General features: G+C 57.0%; 1 protein-coding gene and 1 long non-coding RNA gene across 3 annotated transcripts; one reads left to right on the top strand and one right to left on the bottom strand.

The window, feature by feature from the left end:
• Positions 1-2,883: 2,883 nt before the first annotated feature.
• On the bottom strand, positions 2,884-15,774 carry LOC118885267. Its single transcript, XR_005017475.1, has 3 exons — positions 15,689-15,774; positions 6,197-6,526; positions 2,884-3,127 (listed from the first exon to the last, which is right to left on the bottom strand). It is a non-coding gene; the product is annotated as an uncharacterized LOC118885267 (long non-coding RNA).
• PDZK1IP1 (PDZK1 interacting protein 1) lies at positions 7,198-13,177 on the top strand. 2 transcript variants are annotated; one of them, XM_036833793.1, is made up of 5 exons: positions 7,198-7,306; positions 7,511-7,686; positions 10,218-10,326; positions 12,072-12,167; positions 12,797-13,177. In XM_036833793.1, exons 2-5 carry the CDS (start codon positions 7,620-7,622, stop codon positions 12,867-12,869), a joined length of 345 nt encoding a protein of 114 aa, XP_036689688.1. In that variant the 5' UTR covers positions 7,198-7,306; positions 7,511-7,619; the 3' UTR covers positions 12,870-13,177. The 2 variants fall into 2 exon arrangements, with proteins under 2 accessions (XP_036689688.1, XP_036689697.1); XM_036833802.1 differs by having other exon boundaries at positions 7,212-7,306; positions 7,497-7,686.
• Positions 15,775-17,689: the final 1,915 nt, after the last annotated feature.

Raw genomic sequence — 17,689 nt, 5'->3', positions numbered from 1 at the left:
CACTCTTCATCGCGGTGCGCGGGCCTCTCACTGTCGTGGCCTCTCTTGTTGCAGAGCACAGGCTCCAGACGCGCAGGCTCAGTAGTTGTGGCTCACGGGCCCAGTTGCTCCGCGGCATGTGGGATCTTCCCAGACCAGGGCTCGAACCCGTGTCCTCTGCATCGGCAGGCAGACTCTCAACCACTGCGCCACCAGGGAAGCCCCACTGACATCTCTTGCCTGGAGTGTTCAGTAGCCTCCTAACTGGCCTCCCTGCTTCTGGTCCTCTTGCTCCCTGTGGCCTTTTCTCAACACAGCAGCCAGATCACGTCTTCTGTCCTCAGAGTCCTCGAAGAGCTTCTTGTCTCAGTCTGACTAAAAGCCGAAGTCCTTATGGCGCCCACAGGCCCCAGAGGAGTGGCCTCTTGCAGCCTTTCAAACCTCCTCTCCTGCCCTCTCCCTGCACTCACTTCCCTCAGCCACAATGACACCTCCCTCCGTGCTCCTTCCCAGGGCCTTTGTATGTGCTATTTGCTCTCCTTGCCTGCAATCCTCTCCCCTCTGACAGCTGAATATCTTGTTTCCCCACTTTCAGCTCTCCTCAAATGTCACCTCTAGAGGAGCCTTCCCTGAAGTGTCTGTGTAAAACAGCACAGCCCTCCCTGCCAGGACCGCATCTTCCTGATCTTCCTGATCCTATCTGGTCTTTCCCCTACCGCCATGTGACCTATTTTATCTGTTTATTTGTTTGCTTCCTGGCTAACCTCTCTAGAATATAAGCTCTGTGAGGGCAGGAACTTTGTTTTGTTCACTGCTGTATCCCTGGCATCTCGAAGAGTGCCTGGTCCACAGAAGGCATTCAATAAACGTTTGCAGAATGAATGAAGAAGTGAATTTTAGACTTAATACTACCTTTTCTTGATTTCGTAAACTAGAGGGTATACCCATGTATATACTCTTCGCGCCCTTCCATCTCCTTTGAAATATTTGGTGCAATGGTAATTAGATAATAGTATAACGTAAGCTCTACCTTGTTCACTACTGTGTCTCCAGTCCCATGGGAGACAGTACATGTGTGCTGAGTGAATGAATGAAAGCAAGCCGATTGCTGTTTGGGAAACTGACCAACAAGTAGGTCCTTCACAGTGGGACTGGGCTAGACATAGGAATGCTTGGGGTTTAGCCCTATCTTGCCTACTATTGATAACTTACAGTGTGACCTCCAGTTAGTGACTGTCTCTTTCTGGGTCACAATTTCCCCAGCTGAAAAATGAGGCGCAAGATCACACTACTCAGGATGAGCCTTTAGGCCAGGAGAGACCGTGATTCTAGAAACCAGCACCCACCATGGGATTCCACTGCTGACCTACAGCCTGGGGCAGGGGAGCAGGGCTGTGCTGGAACCACTGGGCAAAAATTAGATCTTGGGACCTCTGCTGGCAGGCTGGGTTCTTGGCCCAGGGCCAGCCCTTTAGTTTCTTGGCAGAGTGAGTGGGCAGCAGGAGGTGACTGATCTTCCCCCACTGGGGAGTCCTGGCCATAAATCTCACCAGCCCAGTGGGGTCCCCTAGGACCCAGGAGTCCAGCCAGTACATTCCTTTCTGCTTTCTGCTCCTTGCAGCCCCCCGGGCACTGGGGCCCTCAATGGGCAATCTGACCGTAGCCCCCAGCTCTGAGCCTCAGAAAGCCTCTGTCCAGAGAGTGTCAATCTTTCTCCAGGTCTGACCTTGAGATCATGTGGCTTTGCTTTGAGCAGACCTGCCCCAGGCTCCCTGTGTCAGGGCTTCCTAACTCTTTGTGCCATGGAAACCTTGGGCAGTCTATGGACCCCTTCTCAGAGTAATGCTCTTATTTATTCATTTATTTAGTTTTGAATAAATTTTATTTATTTATTTATTTTTGCCTGCGTTGGGTCTTTGTTGCTGTGCATGGGCTTTCTCTAGTTGCGGTGAGCGGGGGCTACACTTCGTTGTGGTGCACAGGCTTCTCTTTGCAATGGCTTCTCTTGTTGTGGAGCACAGGCTCTCGGTGCGCGGGCTTCAGTATTTGTGGCATGTGGGCTTCTGTAGTTGTGGCTCACAGGTTCTAGAGCGCAGGCTCAGTAGTTGTGGCACATGGGCTTAGTTGCTCTGCAGCATGTGGAATCTTCCCGGATCAGGGCTCGAACCCGTGTCCCCTGCATTGGCAGGCGGATTCTTTTTTTTTTTTTTTTAATTTATTTATTTATTTTTGGTTGCGTTGGGTCTTTGTTGCTGCATGCGGGCTTTCCCTAGCTGTGGCGAGCAGGGTCCACTCCTCGTTGCGGTGCGTGGGCCTCTCACTACGGTGGCCTCTCTTGTTGTGCAGCACAGGCTCCAGGCATGTGGGCTCAGTAGTTGTGGCACTCAGGCTCAGTAGTTGTGGTGCACGGGCCTAGTTGCTCCGTGGCATGTGGGATCCTCCCGGACCAGGGCTCGAACCTGTGTCCCCTGCATTGGCAGGAGGATTCTTTTTTTTTTTTTTAATTAATTAATTAATTAATTTATTTATTTATTTTTGGCTGCGTTGGGTCTTTGTTGCTGCACGCAGGCTTTTCTCTGGTTGCGGAGAGCAGGGGCTACACTTCGTTGCGGTGCGCGGGCTTCTCATTTCCGTGGCTTCTCTTGTTGCGGAGCACGGGCTCTAGGCATGAGGGCTTCAGTAGTTGTGGCACACGGGCTTAGTTGCTCCGAGGCATGTGGGATCTTCCCGGACCAGGGCTTGAACCCGTGTCCCTTGCATTGGCAGGTGGATTCTTAACCATTGCGCCACCAGGGAAGTCCCGTCAGGCGGACTCTTAACCACTGCACCACCAGGGAAGTCCCTGGCAGGTGGATTCTTAACCACTGAGCAACCAGGGGAGCCCAGTAATGTTTTTAAATGCATAAAATAAAATGCATGGCATTGCAAGGAAACCAATTACATTGAAATACAGTTATTAAAATATTAAAAATACAAGTTTGCAATATAGTAACTATATGTACTTTATGATAAGATCTAGTGGAAGTCTAGTCCCAATGACTGTTATATTTCCATAGTGATGAGCAGAAATAATCCATCCAGATATCTGCAACAATTGTATGGTGACAGGTAAAGGTCACAGAGGGACTGTGGTTTGATGCCTTCATTCCTAATGGCAGAATATGGTGAATTTCAGTTAGAGGTTAGTGAGATACAGATGTAATGTTTTTCCCATGCAAGTTCATGAACCCAAGTACTGCCCGTGGGCTCTTGTGGAGGGATTGCTAAGTGAAGTGAGCTGGGTGAACCAAATGCTGAGTCTGAGAGGAGAGAGACTCACCCCTAACCAGCCCACTTCCTCAGAACCTGATTAAAATACAAAAATCTACCATAGTCTTTTAACGGAGTCACAGAATGACAGGTTTCCAGAGATGGAAGGGCCAGGACCCCTTCTGTAGTTGCCCTCACTGAGGGACCTGGTTCCCAGCCTTGGCTTGTGCACCTCTAGGGATGGAAACTCATGCTCATCCCGAGCTGGCCAGGTCCAGCTTCTCTGAACAGCCGTGACCCTGTCTCCTCTCACCCAGAGATGAAGCAGATCCACGCTCTGCGCCCACAGCTAGAGGACAGAGAAAGATAAGGCCCTGACTAGAGCTAAAATACCTTACTCATTCAACAATCATTCTCTGAGCTGCTCTCTGCCAGGCCAGAGGCAGGCGCTAGATACGCTGAGACTTACATTTGTTTTACGTGTGCTCAGTACTAGTGTGCTGGGGCTGAAATGGACACGATGCCTTCTCTCCAGGGAGACAGACACTAATGAGTAAACACACATATCAACATGTCATTGCAATTTGTGATAACGGCTGTGAAGAGATGAGCAGGGGACTCACAGAAGGAGTGACTTCAGATGGGGGAGAAGGGAGATCAAAGAAAGTCCTTTGGAGAAAGTGACACCTAATGCAAGACTTGGAGGATTGGTTAGAATCCGCCAGGCAAACAGAGGGGAAGAGCAAGTGTGGTGGAGGCCCTGATGCAGGAGAGAGCTTGGCTGCTGTTAGGAAGTGACAAAGGCCCCGGGGCCAGATGAAGCTGGAGAGGAGGGTAAGGGCAGGTGGTGGGGTCTTCAAGCCGATGCTAAGAAGTCTGCGTATTATCTGAAGAGTAACTGGCAGCCCTGAAGGGATGTAAGTAGGATCTGTTTGAATGAATAAAACGAAGTCTCCAGGAGCTCTCAGGCTTGCAGCAAAGACATTAGCAAGATGAAATATAAGAATGAGTTAACAAACATTTTACTTCTGTGCTCTGAGCCCCAACGAGAATGTGCCTCTGTGCTTTTCCTCAGGCTGAGCTCTCTGCCTGGATGCCTTCCCCCAAGCTGTCTCTCTGCTAGGTCCAACAATTCAGCTAAACTTTTCCTAGCATCAGCCCTGCCAGGACGCCATCCCTAACGAGTTAGCTGTTAGTGCTTCCCTAGAGCATAGCCCTGAGCATGCCAGGTGCGCTGTTCACAGCATCACTGACTGTTTATTTGTCAGCGTCCACCCTCCCTTCCTTCAAACTACCCCTGGAAGGGGTCGGAAGTGGGGGGCTGGAGAGAGGAAGTTACAGAACCTTCAGCTGCAAACTGGCTCCCCTCTATGCCCTCCCCCAACTAGTCGGGGATCGGGGCTAGACTCTGCTACCTGCTGGCAGCAAGTGGAATGGCAGGCTGGATGGGGCGCGGAGAAAGGGGACTCCTAGAAGCAGTGAGGACCGCTTTGGCTTTTCTGAAGGGTAATCACAGAAGACCTAGCTGTGTGGAGGGCCTAAGGGGGCCTGATGACACGGGGTGGCAGAGCTGGGCTGGGAACAGGAGGGAGGAACTGAGCGTTGATGGAACAGTGGTTCAGAGATGAGGACACAGGGTCCAGCCCTGTGGGGCTGCTGAGGCCTGAGTCCAGATCTTGGACCCAAGCCAGACCAGCAGGGGCTCCAACTTGTTACCATGGGGACCCAGGGCTGTGTCCATATAGCTGGGGAGATGACCGCCCCCCTCAGCTGGATGAGGACACCTAGAGAGAAGGGACCAGCCTCAAAGCCAAGTGTCCACCCACACCCCCCCTTTTCCGGAACAACTTGTTTTGCTCTAAAGCTTGGGACTTTGACCTGGGAGGTGTGTTTTCCTCCTCTTGGTCACCTGATGTCCTTCCTGCTCACCCCCCTCACGCAGGGTCCCCAAAGCATGGCCCAGGGAGTTCTTGTCCTTCCCCAGGTTCTATAGGGAAGGGGGTGGTGCTTGGATGAGAGAGGCAGGCGCTGGGACTTGGGGACTGATGGGAGACGCTGGGCTGCTCTGGGGGGCACTGGCTGGAGGGGGGTCCCTGCCTGTCGTCTCTTCTTGGATCTCACCTTCCACACTTTGTGGGACACCCACTCTCTTGGAGTTTCCCCTCCCGCTCCACACTGACTCCTCTTCCTTTGAAAGACCCTATGCGTTCGGCTGTGTCCCGGTCCCTCACTGCTTCCCTCCTTGCCCTGGCTCTCTCCTTGCCACATGTGCGTGCGAACACCCACACAGACACCCCCTGGGGAGACCATGTGCGCCCTGCCTCAGCTACCAACGCCATGCAGGCGGCTCCCAAAATGCGCCTCTCTACTCCAGACCCAGGGATCCCACTGCCTTCTGGATGCTTCCCTCTGGGGCGTCCACAAGCACAGTACATCGAAACCTGTAGCTCATCATCCCGCCCTACCTCCTGAAACTTGGTCTGGCCCCTCCGGAGGCACCACCAAGCCTGCAACTGGGAGTGACCCTCAGCTCCTCCCTGTCCCTCACTCCCCACGCCCAGCCAGTCAGTGTTCTAGTGACCATGTCCCGTCCATTTAATCCTCCTAAATATGGCTCAAGCCCATTCCCTGTGCCCTGCCCTGCTGCATCCCGCGTCCCCAGCTGTTATAGCAGCTTCCCCGTGACCTCCCTCTCTCCAGTCTTTGTGCTCCCCTTTCATTCTCCACGCTGTCCAGAGGTGTTTTCTTGAATGCAAATCTGACCCTGTGACTCCCCTGCTTAGAAGAAAGCGTCAGTGGTTGTTTGTTACATTCAACCCAGTTCCCTGCATTCTAATCAGTGATTCCCTGGCTGTTCATTAACACACAGGGTGCCTACTCTAGCCAAACTTTGTGCCAGCACACTCTGAAGACACCAAGTTGGGGTAGGACAGACAACAACTGTCTAGGTATAGGAGGCATCACTCACCTCCAAGCCACGTTCCCCTACATCATCTTGAGACCCCATCGTTGCACAGCTGTGTGTGCCACCCATGGTAGTGGGCACACACATACACACACAGGAAGCAGGGACGAGGTGTGATGTCTGGGTGCTACCACTGGCAATCGAAAGGGCCTCCCAGGAGGTCTTGTGAGCAGCCGTCTGGTGGCTTCTGGGCGGGGACGCTGTGGAGGGGCTTCCAGCTCATGCCCTGGTTTCTGGGGACCCTCCACCTCTGAGACTTTGCCCCAGTCTTCTGGCTCCTTCTTTCTTGACATCTGTGGAGCCAAACTCCAGCATCCCTGGCTTCCTGTACTCCTGGGGGAGAGTAGGGGGTGGGGAGAAAGGAAACCCAGTATGGCCCTTGGCCCCGGGGTCTCAACAGGTACTTGGGTCATTCTCAGTTCCTGAGCTGGAGGGTCTCATGGGCTCCATGGGATCTTGGGAGTTGAGGGCCCAGGGGTTCAGGGCCCCAGACTTGGACCTTCCACCTGTGGTGTTGTTATTTTGTCCTCTAGAGCAGTGCTGTATTCACTTACTTCTCTCCCTGCGATGGGTGGAGAGGGATCAGAAGGTGTGTGCAGAGGCCTCTGACCAAGCCCAGATCCTGTCCCAGCTTCCAGGGACCACCTCTGTGGCCAAGAGGAGGAGCTGAACTGGGTCAGGTCAGCTGGGCTGGGTGGGGAAGCCTGGGACTGGGACCCTCAGGCCCTCTGTTGTGATCCCCATGGGAGAGGATGTATTTAGAGAGTTACTGAGCTGGGCAGGGAGTGCAGGGACAGAAGCCAGGGCTGTGCCCCAGGACTGGGGCTCCAGGGTCTGGCTTGGCTGAGTGGGGGCAGGTGAGGGGAAGGACAGGAAATGGGCCAGGCTCTCGGGGAGGGGGCAGCTTTGACCTTTCCCTAGCCTCCGGGATTTTCCCCGTGCCCCTGAGCCAGCCAGCAAATTGATTAATCCACCTTCAGCCTTCCCAGAGGCCCCGCCCACTGGGCTCGTTCAAGGCAGGAGCAAGAATGTGTCAGTCCTTTCCCCAGAGCCCAGCCCCACTGCCAGGAAGGGGGAGCTGATGCAAGACTCCAGGAGGCCTGAGGCTTGGAGGTGAGGCCCCGATTCTCCCCACATCTCCCAGGACCTCAGACCCATGGTCTCTGGAAGATGACCTCGAAAGCCAGCCTGCGTGGGCTGGGCTCCAGCCAGGGGAGGCCAGGCCTGGCACATTACCATGGGAGGGAGGGCAGGTTCCCTCCACCTTCCCTCCTCCGTCCTCCCTCTCCTCCTTCCTTATTAGCACCTGTCCTCCAGGGTCAGACGGAGACAAGGCTGATCTCAGCAGACACCGACAGGCCCCACGGCAGCTCCAGGAGCCCAGATTCCAGCGGCCAGAGAGAAGGCCCAGGAGCCGCCTGCAGCCATGTCTGCCCTCGGCCTGGTCATCCTGGGCCTGCTCACGGCAGTGCCACCCGCCAGCGGTCAACAAGGTAGCGCAGGCCTGGGCCAGACTGGGGTGGGGAGAGGGGCTGCAGTACGGAGAGGGCCGGCCTGGGTGCTGGGAGCCCCGGGGTGGAAGGGGTGGCCTTCTGGCCCCTCTCATCACCCTTGGCACCTATACTTTGAAGGGGGAGCAGGGACAGGCTTAGCCAGAGGAACCTCCAAAGGCAGACACAGGCTTCTGTCTGTGACTTGTTTCCCACGACTGAGAAATGGGGGTAGCAGGGGAAATATTGGATCTAGGGTCTAGGGTCGGGGAGGGGAGTTGAGACCCACGTTCCAGGAGCAGGACTTGCCCTAGAGGTGGCTGGTTGCTGAGGACAGAGCGTCGGGGGCTATAAGGAGGGTGGGAGTAGTGTGTGAGCCACCCCTCAACGGCAGGATTGTTTCAGGGGCGGGCAGTGCTGTCAGGCGTTTGCCCATGGCTTTGGCCTAAGTTGTTTCAGCTTCCTACCCAGAAGACAGTGTCCCAGTGTGGCCCCCACCATGTGCCTGAGCTCTTTGTCCAGCTCTGCCTCTGTCTTGCTGTGTGGCCTTGAGCAAATCACTGTCCCTCTCTGAGACTCAGTTTTCTCATCCATAAAATGAGGACAATAAACCTGTCCCACCCACCTCCCTGGGCAGCTACCACTCAGGGGTGGGAAAGGGCTTCACATTGGTAAAGCACCACACCCACCATCCGGTGTCAGCCCTGCGCTGTGAGGCTGCATTTGCAGCCAAAGTCTGGGGACTCTGCAGGTGGGATTTGGGTCCAGAGCGGGTTGGCAGAGACGCTCCCAATGCACCCCTCCTTTGCAGATGCCCTGAGTTCTCATGCATGTCTGCTTCAACTCTGTCTCTCAGGTCTTAGAAGCCCTCTTTGGGAACCGAAGATCAGAGGGGTGGAGTAACTTGTGTGGGTCACACAGCAGAGCAAGAAGGGACAGGGCTCAGATAACCTCTCTCCTGCCCCAGGCTCTGCCCCTTATGCTATATGTTCATCCCAGAGCCACCTGGAAGGAGGAGCAGTGTCCCTGGTGTGTCTGGAAGGAATTGGCTGCAGGGTCTGGAAGAAGCAAGGACAAGCCTCCCAGGGCTTGAGCCCTAACTCCCAGTCCTTGAGTAACCACTGACCTGAGGAGACAATGGGTCTGAACCATTGTTTTTTGGGGAAACAATGAGTCCAAAATACAGCTTTTTGGCAAGTATGGAACTTACAGTAACCATACTGCGTATCTTCTGTTACCCAAGGAGATAAGCAAGGGCTGACCTGGCCGCAGGACAGAGTTCCCAGAGCCCTCCCTCCTTCCCAACACCTGCCAGGCTCAGACAGCACTTGCAGAAGAGGCAGGGCCTCCCTGCAGCAGGAGAGCTTTCGGGTAGACTCAAGGAAGGACTTCTGAGCGGGAGTGAGGCAGAATGAGATTTTTGATGTTCAGCCTGGGCCCCTCAAGATACAGGATGGCACTAGGGATGCAGGTGTTCTGGCCTGGAGGCAGGACTCTTCAAAAGTCTCCTGTTGGCCTCTGTCCCCTCCTGACACCTCTAACTGCTACTGTGTGTCTGTCCTCTGCGGGGCCGGGCCCCCTCGGGCTCACAGAGCACAGTGATATCTGGGGAGAGGAGAGCCCTTTGGGGCTGCCAGTGGCTGAGGGCAGAGACTTCTGGGAAACCTGAGGGTTAGAGGTGGTGTCAAGGGTCAAGGGGCAAAAGGCAGAGAAGGTGGCTGGAAGGGACCTCAAACTGGTCTCTGGCCCAGTCCCTGGGGCACTGAGCCAGAGAAGGCAAAAGGGGCTCAGGTTTGAAGCTCCCCTCCCGGCCCCCAAGACCCAGAGGAGAGCTTGTCCCTCTGTCTTGACTTTCCAAAGACGTTCTGTCCCACCCCTTTCTCTGGGCACTCCTGGCACCCTGAACCAAGCAGCCCGGTCCGCCTCGCACTCCCACGCCTACCCAACCCCACGGAAACCTCTGTTACAAAACAGGATCTTCCAGATGCCAGCCTAGTCCTATTAGTTCTGGGCTGCCTCAGCCTGGGAGCGGGGAGGAGGGGAGCCACCCTCACTGGAAAGGCCTAGGCCTTCTGTTCAGGGGGCTGCCCTTTGGTCCCTGGGGCCTAGGCACTCCCTGGGGGCCCTGCACGCGTGACCCACTGCAGCGGAGGAGGGGTGGGGGGTGGGGAAGGGGGAAGGGGCGGGGGGAGGAGTGGGGGGGTGGGGAAGGGGGAAGGGGCGGAGGGAGGGGTGGGGGATGGGGTGAGGGGACGCTCTGGGCTGCCTGGACCTCAGATGCTGCTCTCTCAGGCTTGTTGCCTCCTCAGCTCCGTTCCTTCTTCCCAATCCTGTCTTCCGCCAAACCACAGTCCCTTTTATAAGCCCAGTGGTCAGATGGGTCCTCGTTCCCTAGAAGGTCTCCACTGGTCCAGGCAGCAGGCTGGTAGCCTCTAACAGGCCCCAGCCCCGGGGGGCGTGAGACCCCACCTGCACTGGCAGCCCCACTGTGCCCAGCCCGCCGCAGCACCCGCCCCCCACTCCTCCCTTTCCAGGCCTGGGGAAACTGCAGCCCTGGATGCAGGGCCTTATTGCCGTGGCTGTGTTCCTGGTCCTCGTCGCAATCGCCTTTGCTGTCAACCACTTCTGGTGCCAGGAAGAACAGTGAGTGCTGTGCGGGGGCCCAGGGAGCTGGACCGGCGCAAGCCGGGAGGTCCCAGGACCACGGCCACTGCTCTGGTAGCAGTGAGAAGGGCCGCAGAAACCCTGAGCCCATTCTTCTCACTGTGCGGAAGGGGCACTGAGGCCTGAGGTCTCAGGGACCAGAGCTGAGGCTTGCTGGAGCCCAGCCCTGCGAGCGCACTTGCTGCGCTTTGGGGAGCCGTCTTCTCTTCTTGGAGTCTCAGTGTTTCTATCTGTATAGTTGGGACAGTGACCCTTCTGTGAGGGACGCTGTGAAAACCCCTGGACAGGAATGTTCTGCCCTTCTTCAGGGTCTGCTGCTGTGTCACATGCAGGGGCTACAGAGGGGCAATGGGACAGACACTACTCTTGTGCTCACAGACTCCCAGACCAGAAGGGAAGGCAAACATGGAAGGGGTGATCGCAGTGTGAGTGCTGAGGCTAAAGGAGCAGGCAGAATGCAGTGTGGGTCTGAGCCGGGGGGCGAGGGTGTGGTCAGAGAAGTCTTCCTACTGCATGTTTATCCTGAAGCCCAGGCAGGAGCCAGTCACAGCACAGAGTGGGGTGGGAGAGCCCTGCCGCTGAGGGAAGAGTCACTGGGGGTCCTGAGTTCGGAGCAGAGCACAAAGGTAGAAGGTGTTGGGCTGAAATCCAGCTCACTCCGCACCTGCTGACTCTGGGGCAAGGCTGCATCTGCCCCAGCTCTCACACAGGCGACCTGGTGCCTGGGTACCAGCAGCAGCCGTGCAGGACCCACTGAGGGAAGAGGAGCAGCTCATGGATGGAGAGGCCCGAGATAGGCTGGTGAGGTCGGCAGGGCCCAGGCCAAGCAGACCCTTGGGCACCAAAGCCCCGAACTTTGGGCTTTATCCTTAGTGTGATAGGAATCCAGTGCGAGTTTGTAAGCCAGTCTTGGGATGAGATGCGGCCGGAGCAGAACCACTGGCTGCCCTGTGGCGGATGCTATGGGTAGGGCCAGTCTGCAGGTGAGGTGAGCGATGAGGATGAGGTCAGGATAGAGTCTGAGCTGTGGAGGCGGCAGAGGGGATGGAGAGAGAGGACAGGTCTAAGAGCTTTCTAGGAGGGGGTGGGGACACTGAGGACAGGAGGGAGGAAGGACAGGGATAACATCCAGGCTTCTGATGGGACCACCCACTGAGACACAGACCACAGGAGGCAGATCTGGGGCAGTTTGGGACATATTAAGTCTGAGGTGCCCATGGGATGTCCGAGGAAAGATGAGCAGTGGTTAGGGTCCCTGTAACCCTCATAAGAGTGGTGTTTGGGGAGCTGGGGACAGAGGCCACACTTGAGTAAGAGGCGAGGAGATTTTTGTCGGAAATCTTTCTTTTCTCCACTGGCCCCAGCTCTGTCTTCAGTGACTGCCCCTACCGCCTAGGAGAACCTTGTGGAAATCTAGGGCAGACACTGAGTCCTGCTGGGTCTGCTCTGGAGCAGAGCTGAGGCCAGAGGAAAACAGCAGAGGGAGGCTAGGAGGTGGCTGGTGCAAGGCCTGGGGGACATCTTTAGTAGATCTCAGGCTGGGACCTGAGGGCCCCACGGTGGAGCAGGGAGATAGGTGTGCGGCCCCATGGCCAGAATCAGGCTGCTGACAGGGCCCTGCTGGAGAGAGGAGCTTCTGCCCTAGAGCCTATAGAACCAGAGGGAGGAGGGGGAACAGAGGGAGAGGGGACCCAGAGAGCCCTAATGATGAGCTCTGTCCCCAGGGAGCCTGTGAACATGGTCCTGACCGTTGGAAACAAAGCAGATGGGATCCTGGTAGGAACGGACGGCAAGTACTCCTCCATGGAGGCCAGTTTCAGGTGAGGTGCTAGTATAGGGCTGACCACCCTGTGCTCCAGGGTGCCCTGGGGACCTCAGGACCAGGTGCTTCTGAAGGGGAGAGGGCTCAGAGGATGGGGGCTCATATGGGGAAGGGCTCAGTGAAGAGAGGGTGTTCCGTGTGGGGAGATGGTGAGTGATGGGGGCTTTGAGAGCACTGCAGGGCTCCATGGGGACATGCAGCCTCAGTTTGGGGAGAGGGTTCAGTAAGGGGATGGGGACTTGGTGGGGGGAGGGGCTCAGGGGGTGGATTGGGACTCGTAGGGGTGCAGTGGGGAAAAGAGGCTCAGTGCGGGGAGGGGACTCTGAAGGGATGAGTTGGGGGACTCAGTGTGTGTGTGGGGAGGATCTGTAGGGGAGGGAGCTCAGTGGGGAGGTGGGTTCAATGGGGGCCCAGTGGGGGAGGGGCTAGGTGGAAGAGAGAGATGGGGTTCAGGGGTGGTGGTGAGAGGCCTCCGGTCTCAGATGCCGAAGACCAGATGTGGTCAGGGGAACCCCCTTCTGGGGCTCAGACATTTATTCTGGAAGACACTGCCCTCACAAATGCAGGATGGGGCAGGGAGAAGGCGATGGGACAGAAGGAGCAATGACCCCTGTCATCCTCTTTCAGGTCCAGTGAGCATGAGAATGCCTATGAGAACAACCCGGAGGAGGAGGGCAAGGTCCGCAGCACCCCAATGTGACCCCTGCTTCCTTGTGCCCGATGTCCAGGCCCCTCCTTCTCTATACAGGAATCTGCAGTAAGGGGCTGGCTCCTCCAGCCCTCACACCTGCCCCACCCTCCAGCCAAGCTCGGAGCTCAGACTATGTCCACGTTGGGGCTCAGCCGTGCCTCTGGGGTCCTAGGGGGTCTCCCACCCAATTCAGTTCAGAAGACCCTTCTGAAAAGGACAATCAGCTCAGCACCTCCCATCCTGCCTCACATCTCCCTCCCTCCAACTCTGGAAATGGCCCTAATTTCTGTGAAATAAAAACGTTTTGTACTGCTGGGTCTGAGGCTCCCAGGGCTCAGAAATAGCTCCTCAGGCTACCAGCAAGGCCTGATCTTGCTTTCCGAAATCATCTTCCAAAGCCTCTGTCATGGTGATTCTGGAGGATTTCCCAGGAAGCCCTCTCTGGGAGAACCCCTGGGGCCAGGGAGCACACCCCTTACTCCAGGCAGAGACCCTCCTACACAGCCCCCTCTCTTGACCTGCCTTTCACAACTACAATTCTGGGCGATTCTGGGCGATTCATGCAGCACCAACATCCTGACCCCCTGTCTCCATGCTGCCGGGCACTGAAGTGGGCTCACTCATCTCTCGTCCATCCAGCTCTGTCCTTCTGCCCGTAGCCCTTCTGGGCTGGGCTTTGGGCATAGGAAGCCCCAGGAAAGAGTCTTGGGCTAGGACTCAGGAAGGCCAGATTGGAGCCTGCGGTCCTCTGCTGACTTGCTGTGTGACTCTGGAGAGTCACTGTCGTCTCTGAGCTCTGCTAACCCTCTGTGGAGGATTTGGCCAGTCCCACCACACAGCTCGGGTAGAATCATCCTCCCTAATGCCACTGACTCCCAGTCCTGGGGGGGCCGGGGCCAAGGAACTGGGCCCCCAGGGGAATGAAGCAGGAGGGAGAGGACACAGGAGGCTTGACTCAGCCGGGCTGGCTGACCCTGGAGGCCCCTCACCTCTGTGACTGTCATTCTTATGGGAACAGCCTCTGTCTCTCTGTCTGGGGTGACAACTGGAGGCTGGCTTCCCCAGGAGCACTCCCAGATCCAGAGGAGAGGGGCTGGAAGGCAGGAGGCAGCCCACGTTGTCCCAACGGTCTCCCTCTGTCACCTGTCCCAACCTGTCACAGCCCCTCGTTTCTCCATTACAGCTGCTCCTTTGCTGTTTCAGGGCTTCATCCAAATATCCCTGGGGAGACCCATCTGAAATCCGAATTATCCTTCTCACCTCACTGGGGTCTAGTTGGCAGCCTGCAGCAGAGGGAAGATCCCTGAGCAGAGGGCTGGCTGGGTCTTTGCCCTGCTGTGTGACTTGCCTCCCCTCTCTGGGCTTCAGCTCAGTGAATTGTGGCTGGAGCTCTTGTGATTCCCACTCTAGGCTTTTGTGCACATGGCTGGATGCCTTTTCACCCATCTCTGCCAGGTGAAACTCTGCATATTCCTTTTCCTTGGCCCTGCGTAGGTTCCTCTTCCTCTAGGAAGTCTTCCTTGATTAGACCAGAGGGCGGAGTCAGCTGACCAGCCAGCCAGCCTTTGGCTGCCTTGGATCTGATCCTCCTTGCATGAAGCTACATTCCCTCCCACCTCTGCCCCCTGTTGTCCCTGGGGGGTTCCAGTCTGACCCCTCACTGGCCTGCCAGGGCCTGAAGACAGAGATACCATCCCTCTGTTTTCCCTCCAGCCCCTCACACTTGCGAGGTTTTACCAGCAGGGGCTGTGGCAGCTGCTGCCCTGCCCTGGCGCTGAGGGTGGGGAGTGGGGAGCTGGGGTCGGGTCGGGGAGGCAGAATCCCCAGCAGGCTGCCTGGGCCTCTCCTGGGACCTCCTCAGCCCCCTCCCCACGGGCAGGACCAGGATGGTGGGAAATCCATCCCGGGGTCCTTGCCGTGCTGGGCTAGCACTGACCTTCCCTCCACCCCCATGTTCCTGCCCTGACAGGGGGCAGGGGGCATGGAGCTGCCGACCCCAGAACTGCCCGAGCCCCCAGTCCTTATCGCCAGTTCCCACCTGCCAGCCTGGCCAGAGGAGGGAGGGAAAGGAGGCTGGGCCCGGGCCAGGGCGGTGCTTAATGACCCTCCGGGGGCCTAATCGCAGACTGGCAGCCGCTGAGTGGCTCGGGCTGGCTCCTGGAGAAGGCTGATAACGCACCAGCTGGGCCCCCCACCATCTATCGGGGCTGCACAGCCAGTCCCCAGGGGGCGGCGCTGGGAGGGGGAGCCTCTGGGCTCGGGCGGGGCGGCAGGGGAGGTGGGGGAAGCTCTCCGCCCCCGGCCCTGGGGGAAGCGGATTCTGAGCTCCTTGATTGGCAGACAAGGGGGAGGACGCTCCTTCAACGCCCTCCTGCTCCCTCCCCACCCCTTTCTCCCCATGCAGGACCTCCCCCACCCAGGCTCGGCCTCCTCTTCGGCTCTCCCAGCTTTTACTCATCTCCGTCTCTGTGCTTCTGTCTTTTTCTGAGCGTATCTCTCGCCCTGTTTTTACCTCCATCTTCTTGTGTCTGTCGCGTCTCTCCCTTCTCCTCCCTCCACCTGAACTCAATGCTCACCGGCCTCTCTCGCACCTCGCATCCAACCTCTCTTTCCAGCTGGCTCTCCCTGTTGGCCCCTCCCTAGCTCTTCCCGACGTGCCCGCGCTTCCCTGATGCCTCCTCTTGGCGGGCGGACTCCGGTGCCCTCACTGGAGTCGCACTCTTTGTGCCCTGTGTGATGTCGCATGACCTCCTGCTTATCCCGCCACCTGCTCTCTGGGCAGAATGCACAGGCTGCCCAGGCCCTGGCTGACCCCGAGATTCTCTTACCCACACAAGACGTCTTGCTCTTCCAGCTTCCGGGAACAGGGCTTGCACCTTTCTTATTCTTCCCCTACCTAAAACGTGTGGATTTCACAGGGTTACGTTACAGGTTACACCCAAACTCATGCACTAAAAGCTCCACCCAGGAAATGAAGAGGTGAAGGTAGATTGCAACACTGCTACTTCAGTTAGACTTGAAGAGGAACTTCCAACCTGGAGATGGCTTTGAAAAAAGGCTGCGGAGTTCTAGCTTGAGTGTCACCTGTCGTTAAGACAGAGTGACAGGGCGTTGGGATGATTTTCAAGATGACTTCCCTTATGCTCAGAGTGACATGAGCAGGAATACTGCTTGCTTATTGTGTTTCAGGGAGCCATCAGATGGGAACTACTGCTGGCCAGAGTCTCCTCCCCCAGTCCAGGGTAGAGGAGTGGGTGTGGGGAGAGGCGCAGAGTGTGTGTGACTTTCTCCTTATCCTACCGTATCCCCTTGGACCAGCCTCACAGGTGAGTCAGATGGCTGGAGCCGGCAGAACTTGCTCTGGGATGTGGGTGGGAGGCATCTGCCTGCCCTCCAGATCTGGCCCGGGGCCTGGAGCCCCCAGCTCAGCTCTCCTCCCTCCCTAGCAGTACCCACAGTGGCCAGGAGCTTGAGCTTAAGAATCATGAAGACTCTGGTACAAATTCCAGCTCTTCTCCTCACTGCCTGTGGGACCACCTGGCCTTTCAGATGCTCCTTTCACTTGCCAGTAAAATTGGTTCTGTCATGGCTTCCCTGCAGGGCTGCTGGGAGGACACAGAGATAACGTATGTGTTATCATTGCACCTGAGACTCGCCAGAAGTCTGTCTAGGCTCGGCTTAGAAGTTACTTCTTCTGGGAAGCTTGTCCCCAACCCCTGGGTTAGGGGCTTCCTCTGAGCCACACCAGCCATCTCTACACTCGCTGCCCCGTGTTGTCTGTTTCCTTGTCTGTGTCCAGCTCCAGCCCCAGGTCTGGGAGCTCCTCAAGGGCAGGCAGGGGGTGACTTTCCTCTCTGAGTCACCAGCACCCAGGACAGGGCTGGGCCCCGGGAAGGGAAGCCCAAGGGATGGTGAAGAGACCCAGAAGGTGGACTAAACCCCAGTCGTCTGTCCAGCTGTATGTCTGTCTGTGCCCCTCAGCCTCACACGGACACACACCTGCACGTGCTCTCTCAAGCTCTCTCTGGCTGAAGGTCCTGGGGTCAGTGAACACTGTTCCTCCATCTGGTCTTCAGCTGGGGGGAAGGGCTGCTCTCCCCCATCTGCCTGTAGCCTCTGCTGCCACCTGGTGGCTGTACACTCAATGGGACAGGCAGATTCAGCAGAACCTTTGAACTTGACCTTCAGGGGGCTCTTCCCCCTTAAGCACTGGGACCAAAGGCCTTTCCACGGCACGGCCCCAGGGACCCCATAGGTTGTGCCAGCACCTTGCCCTGCAGGCTTCAAGGGCAGCCGGGCCTCCAGTGTCTCCTCGTTGTGTGGCTAGAGGCCAACTCCATGAAAACCTCAGGTTCCGTGCATTACTGGTGGGGCCAGGCTCTGGGGGACTTATGACACACCTCCCTTTCTCTCAGAAATGGTCTGAGAGCCCAATGGCCTCTGTCCTGAGTCGCTATTCCAGAGAGTAAGGAATGACAGTGTTTGTGGTGCCCTGTTCCCTAGAGACCCTGGCCCCCTGGAGAAGCAGAATAGAGAGAGTTTGATGAGAGAGAGTGAGAGAAAGTTCAAGGACGAGTCTCAGTACTTTCCTGAGCAAGCTGGAGCTGGGGGGACATCGCACTGGGTTGTGTGGACTGCACCTCTACCTGCAACCTGGTGGGCCTGCATCCGCCTGCAGGGAGGGGTGCCTATTTCTGCTTCTCACAAAGGTACTGCACAGGCTGGTGGTTGGCCCTGAGAATGGCAGGTGCCAGGGGACAGGCAGGAGCATGTGGGGTGAGGATGCACTTGGACATATGGAGTTTAGGAGCTGGTGGGACGTCTACAGG

The sequence above is a fragment of the Balaenoptera musculus genome, chromosome 1 (genome assembly GCF_009873245.2).
Source record: "Balaenoptera musculus isolate JJ_BM4_2016_0621 chromosome 1, mBalMus1.pri.v3, whole genome shotgun sequence".
Lineage (NCBI taxonomy): Eukaryota > Metazoa > Chordata > Mammalia > Artiodactyla > Balaenopteridae > Balaenoptera > Balaenoptera musculus.
This window is presented reverse-complemented; position numbering and strand designations above follow the sequence as displayed.